Here is a 6,929-nt window from a genome sequence, read left to right as displayed (position 1 = left end):
ATTCTCTGGGCACCTCAAGACCAATGAAATTGAACAGACTTCAATTTTAATTTGGACTAGAAAAGATGGCTAAATGTCCCGTTTTTCGCTACCCTCGAAGCCTTCTACAGCACACTTTGCTGTTTCATAAATTTCAGTCTTCCTACATACTACTCAACAGTTTAACGTGACGACGTGACGTTAGGCTAGCTGCATACCCCGACATCAATACTCTTTCCTAGCTGTGTTCCCGTATGAAAGCAAACCTTTTAGTAGTACTAAATGGTTTCAATTGCCTACTATTTCTAATTCTGCTTGGTTAGTGCTGGTCTGTTGCTATGTTGAGTCTTGGCTGGTTGGCTGAGTAAAGTTTACTTGTGGTTTTAAGGCAAAATTCGAGAATCAGGGGTAACAGACTAAAGATGCGGCGGTTTCATAGTGAGGCGATTAGTATTCACGGTACTTAACAAGCTATAAAGATTACTCTCGTTTATGTAGTCCTATTCTCTACAGGACGTGGGATGGTGGGAGTTGCTGTAAATTAGTTTAATTCCAGAAAAGCTGCGAATCCAAAATGTTTTCATCGTTGCGCTTTCCAGGGTAGAATTACAGGTAAGGTCCTGAAACATGTTATAACAAAAAGGAAATCATGAAGCCACCGCACATGGTCTTAGATCGGCGTTGCTTATCCCCGATTACATCATCATCTGGTGCTACGGCGGAGGGGCCTTGAATTACTCCGGTGTCAGACTTTCCAAAAGCGGCAAGGCGCCGTTAATGCTCACTCACTTGGGGATCCTGAGAAGCACGTCATGTGTCAAATTACGCATCGCCAGTTCTCCATGTCCGTCACAAAATCTTCCAGGCCACTTGACTAAGAAAACCGTCTAATTACTAGATTAATATCTATACGCCATACGTTTCCGACTCATCAAAGCATGTTAAAGCTGCACCTAGTCTAAGCTAGAGCAGCCTTGCGAAGCAAGACAAAGAACTGGTCTAACTAGTTAAAGGAAGGTTGGAACCCGAAACTCACCGTGCCCCGCCAGGTCTATAGTCCGATCTGGCATCGGAAGGCGAGTTCCTATGAAGAGCTTAGCCGCAAAGAGTTTATACCACTTACGCCTTTCACGTTCGGTGCGCACCGTCGCCAACGGCTGATATCACCCCTTTGCCGGAGGCTCCTAGCGCTTCATCGCGGATTGTTTCATTAAAACCACCACAGGCCTCACCCAGCCATAACGGTTAAACCTGCATGTTAGATACATTTCTTTAATACGTAAGCCAATTTCAGTGGTTGGGGTATAGAAAACTCTTTTTCTGTTATCCTGGCCCCCAAAAGATTTCTTGCTAATATGATCTAAGTGAATTTCATCGCTTCAAGGTCTTGCGTGAAGAGTCAAGCAACCAAGCCTCGTCATATCCACTCTGTTGACGTATTACTGGATTAGTTCTCCTGCACACATAATTGGAGATGTCGCCCATACCAGGTCTTCCTTTTGAAATCGTTCTCGAAATAATCGACAATATATACCACATTCCGACTCTGAACGCAGTTTCACGTACTTGTTGGGACCTTCACAATGCATCGATAGCACTACTATACAATAGAGCGCTTACGATGGATGACGAAGAAGTACAAAGTACTACCAACATCCACACAAACTATGATGTGGAGGAATTCATACGCGATTATGGTGTCGAACCATACACAAGCCCTATCGTTCTCTGGGCTGCCGCCGTTGACGCCGCCTACGGTCTGCCCGTCCTCCAGAGAGTTCTTGCCTTGCGGCCTATGCATTTGTGGGCGACATTCCATATACCTGGCAACACCTGCGAGTCACACTGGCCTTGGATAAGCGTTGTCGAGGGCAATGTATCGCACGGACGTACAACTGCACTGCACGTCGCCGCTGCATCTGGTAACTTCGCCTGTGTAGATTGGCTACTTGAGGATTACCGCACGCGCGGTATTCTTGGTATCGAAGTCACAGCAACATACGCATGTATTTGCCCTTCGAGACACTTGCAGGTACTCCAACAAAGACATGGACTCAGAGAAGCTGAAGACTGTCCTGATGCTACTCCTCTTCACTTGGCACTCGCCCACGGACACATCGATGTTGCTAAGCTCTTAATACTTCAAGGTGCCAACTGGTCTACGTTCATAGAAGGATGTCATGGCGTAACAGGACTCATGATAATGGTAGCCAATGGGCAACTATCAATCTTGGAGTGGCTCATCGACAACAATCTACTCAGAGACCAGGATGTCAAGTTTGAAGATAACTTGGGGCTTACCGCTCCTGATTATTTGGTTGCCTGCATGGATGAGAATACGACGGCGTTGATAACACACCTTTTGAGTGATAGAAAGATAACGACAATTCCTAAAAGGGATAGTACCTTTCATCTCGCCTGTGAATATCAAAGTCACTGGGAATTAGTAGGCGAACGGTCAACAAATCAGGAACTTGCGACAATAGATAACTTTCCTGGTTAGAGGGACGGCTATACAGAGTCTAGATGTATTGCATCTTTCTGAAAGCATAGATAGCAATAATCACTTTCTTCTGTGCCGGATGCCGGTACCTGTGGGCGTTATTAGGGTGTTAAGTGCTTGATTAAGCTTTTTGCCTGGTTTGTGGATTTGCTCACCACTGGCAAACACGGTTTTTCTCAACTGAGCTTATAATCAGTAACTTAACGACGAAGAACACAAAATATTGTGTGATCTCCATTAATACATTGAGTAATAACCTCAGTTTTCATTTTATTCTTTTCCGCATATGACTTACACTCATTCTCATTTGCACAAATGCAGGAGTATCGAGGAGGAGGCTGATCTACAACCTTCCTTATTCTTTCCTTTGGCACGATACGGCTTCCGCCCGTTAATATTTCTCTACGGAAAGAATGTACGGCAGTAATAACTCATGTCCCATTTCATTCTCAAACGTAACTTATGATTTTCGAATTGAGGCTTTGCCTGTCAGGGGCGGTAACTTATTATTGCGGATAGGACAGGTAGAAGATTTAGTGTTGGTATCACAGGGCACCCGTAAAGTGGGATACTTTAAGAGAGAAACTGGTTTCTTTCTCTTGTCTCTGATGTCTATGGAATAAGTTCTAGTAGAAGTGCTGATGGAGGTGGCTGTTGAACTTATAGCCGTCTGCCAGTCTGCCCGTGGACTGCCGGCGACGGAAGTACTTCACCCGGAGTTCCGGCTATTCCAACATTGATCATAGATCCTTCCAATGAGTGTATATACTTTGAGCGTAGACGGAAGCTTGGCTGTGCCTCAAGATATTAAGTGCTAGGACAATGATACATGGTATGAGCTAAGGAAGACGTTGCACTTTGGATGCTTGTTCGCTGGTATCAGAGTATCCCATAAGGGCTGATTGGCTACAGGTACACGCCTGTTACGGCCAGCTATCTGACAGTAGGGTTCTGCTAACAGAAGGTGCAGTAAGAGACTAACACTGGTTCGTAGAGGTCGTTCTGGTAGATCGTAGGGTTAGGGTAAGGTGATCAGTCTTACACTATGGTAACGAGGTTCTTAGTATTCACAATACTGAGAGGTAAGCTGAAAGTCATTCGAGGATGAATCACAAGTTGATTGCTGAAGAACTATCTAGAGGGCTTGAGCAGGTACTCAAGTCCTGGTCTATATAGGAGTCTATCTACACGTATTGTCTGTAGTCGTTGGAGATCATATTGATCGAACATGATCCGTTGGCCCCCAACTCTTCTTGGATCATTCTGACCTAGAATGATTCATCACGTGACTTGTTCCGTTCTATAGTTCTTCCGTTCCGAGAGGTTACCTTTTGTTCCCGTGGCCCTGCATACAAAGTCCTGTCATAACCGCCCAACCGAGTGGGTCCTGTTAAGTGTATCTAACGGGTCGTAACATCAGGTCTCCCCTCGATGGTCTTGTCCTCAAGGCCAACATAAGTAGGTCGTGGCTTCCCAGGTTGGGGAGTCGTCAATCGTGCTTCCTTGTTTATTCATGATGCTGACATCATGTCAGGTCGCGTTCAAAAATCCAAATCAAAGAACCCTGTGGCTTATAAGGAACTTAGCCAGCTTGTCGATTTGTTCGGGTTCATCATGCCTGTCCCTTGTTCCGGTTGCGCGGCTGCCGGTGTCGACTGCGTCGTTTCCGAAGTTAATTCTTCTCGTTGTTCGCGTTGCGTTGCCGATAAGCATTCTTGCGACATTCACGGTCCTTCCGCGGCTTCCCTCATTCGGGTTCGGCAACAGAAAATAAAAATTGATGATGAGCTTGAGAAAGCTGAAGAAGAGCAGTTAGCTCTTATGGCGAAGATTCGTCGTTTACGAAGGCGTCGCAAGGACATCAATCGTGAGGCGACTGATCTCATTCGATCTGGTTTGCGGCGTGTGGAGGAGGTTGAGAATAAGTATCGTTCCGAGGTTCTTGGTTTGCAGAGTGCTAGCTCGGAAACTATGGGTGCACTTCATTCCCTGGGTGCTATTAGCGTCGTGGATTGGTCTGGCGTCGGTTTGGACGACTGGGGTCCAGAGACGTCCTCTGGTGCCAGTATTGTTAGAGTTCTTCCTGAGCGTGTTCCAGGTTCTTAGCTGGTTCCCACGAATCGTCTTCGTGTCCATAGTTTTTCCACTTAATAAAGTATTCTGTTATTTCGTCATTCCTCCGGTGGTCTAGAATGCATTCTACTTCGTATTCGGTGTCATCTGTTTCCATAATAATGCAGTCTTCGGTGTATATACCGTCCGGTGCTGGTTCTAATAATAAGACGTGAAAGACTAGGTGACATTTCATTGTTTCCAGTAGTTTCAACTCGTAGTTAACTTCGGAAATTTTCTTCGTGATTTCGAAAGGTCCTAGTTTTTTAAAGTCGAGTTTGTCGCTAGGTCGTTTCGTTTTGATGTTTCGCCGTATAAGGTAGGCGCTACCTCCCTCTTTTAGGGGTAGGCCTCTCACCCTATGTCGGTCGGCGTGTTTCTTCATTCTTTGCCGTACGAATTCGAGTTCTTAGGGTAGTTTTTGTTGGATTTCCTTAAGTTTCTTAATGTCTGCTACTGCTTTTATCGCGGCAAAGCCGGTTCGGGGTTCTCCATAAGCGGTAGGGTTAAATCCATAGTTAAGGAAGAAAGGTGATTCTCGCGTGCTTTCTCCTATTAAACTGTTATATGCGAACTGTGCGGTTAGTAACAACTTGACCCAGTTGTCCTGGTCGTAGTTCACATAACTCCTTAGGTACGTTTCCAGGATCTGGTTGATTCTTTCCGTTTGTCCGTCGGACTGCGGGTGGAAGGCAGTGCTGAGGCTGTGCTTTGCTCCGAGCTGCGAGATCAGGGATCTCCAAAACTTGGACGTAAAGACTGATCCTCTGTCTGATACTATTTCCTGGGGCAGGCCGTGTTGGCTGACAATGATCCTGAGAAAGGTATATGCTAAGTCTTCTGCCGTGCTTGATTCCAAGTATAGTATGAAATACGCGTACTTCGTGAATCTATCTACAACCACTAGTATACTGTCGTACTGTACTTTAGTAAGTAGTTCTCTCGATTTTAGTAGTTTGACGATAAAGTCTAGAGAGATTGAGTGCCAGGGTGCTGGTAGTGCTGGCAATGGTTGTAATTCTCTATATGGTTTGTGTCTGCTGGGCTTACTTTTTGCGTAGACTTCGCAATCCTTGATTGCGTTAGCGACGTCTTTTCTTGTTACTTGCTTGTCGTGGTGTTGTCTAATTCGTTTCTAGGTTTTCGTAACTCCTTGGTGACCGTGAGCGGGTGCGCTGTGTATCTCCCTGATCTGGTCGTGTGTCATTCTTCCAGTCGTGCTGGTCTTGACACGGTCGCCGATCATTAAGAGTTTCGCGGCGGGTACGAGGTCGCCATTGTCTTTTTTGAGGATAACCTGAGTTTCTTCTGGGACTTCGTCCTTGTAATCGGGTCTTCGGCTGAGCGCGTCTGCTCTGCCGTTTTCTGATCCTTTCCTGTAGATGATTCTGAAGTTGAATTCTGAGAGGAATTCTGACCATCTGATTTGTCGTTTGTTAAGCTCTTTCGAAGTGGTGAAGTGTGCCAGATTCTTGTGATCCGTGTACACTTTTACTTCGTACTTTGTTCCTGATAGTTAGGGTCTCCATTCTTTGAATGCGTCGATAATTGCCATAAGTTCCTTATCATGGATCTAGTAATTCAGTTCAGGTCCTTGGAACTTCCTTGAAAAGAATCCACAGGGGTATAGGACTCCGTTCTCGTCCCTTTGGCCTAGCTACGCTCCTTCAGCTTCGTTCGAAGCATCCGTTTCGAGCTCGAAGGGCTTCTCAGGGTTCGGAATCTGGATGACGGGTTCCGATGTAACCTTGTCCTTGACTTCTTGGAACGCTTTCTGTTGTTTGTCTGTCCATTCCCAAGGTGTATTTTTCTTAGTGAGCTCGGTAAGAGGCAATATCGTTTTGGAGTAGTCTTTGAGGAATTTTCGGTAGAAGTTGACAAATCCTAAGAAGGATAGTATGTCCTTCGGGTTCTCTGGTATAGGCCATTCTTGCACAGCCTTGATTTTGTTAGGGGACATCTTGATTACGCCTGGCGTGATTATGAACCCTAAAAATTCTACTTCCTGTTTGTGAAACAGACTCTTCTCTGGTTCCACAAGTAGCTTCGCTTGTTCGAGTGCTTTGAGAATCTCGTGGATATGCTTCTTGTGTTCTTCCAACGTTTTGGAGAATATAAGGATGTCGTCGAGGTACACAACAACAGACTTGTCCAGATATTCCCGTAGTACTTGGTTGATCATAGTTTGGAATGTAGCCGGTGCGTTGGTGAGTCCAAATGGCATGACTAACGTTTCAAACTGTCCTCTTCTCGTTCGGAAGGCTGTTTTCCACTCATCTCCTTCTGCAATTCGGATAAGGTTGTAGGCTCCTTTAAGGTCCAAGGCTGTGAACCA

The 6,929-nt window shown here is 45.6% G+C and overlaps 1 protein-coding gene across 1 annotated transcript; it reads left to right on the top strand.

The window, feature by feature from the left end:
* Positions 1-1,453: 1,453 nt before the first annotated feature.
* Positions 1,454-2,482, top strand: CTRU02_211470 (ankyrin unc44; the record flags this gene model as incomplete). The annotated part of the gene is made up of 1 exon (XM_036720495.1): positions 1,454-2,482. The coding sequence occupies one exon, from the start codon at positions 1,454-1,456 to the stop codon at positions 2,480-2,482; it is 1,029 nt and encodes a 342-aa protein (XP_036588238.1).
* Positions 2,483-6,929: the final 4,447 nt, after the last annotated feature.

Source organism: Colletotrichum truncatum (assembly GCF_014235925.2).
Source record: "Colletotrichum truncatum strain CMES1059 chromosome Unknown Contig_0007, whole genome shotgun sequence".
NCBI lineage: Eukaryota > Fungi > Ascomycota > Sordariomycetes > Glomerellales > Glomerellaceae > Colletotrichum > Colletotrichum truncatum.
This window is presented reverse-complemented; position numbering and strand designations above follow the sequence as displayed.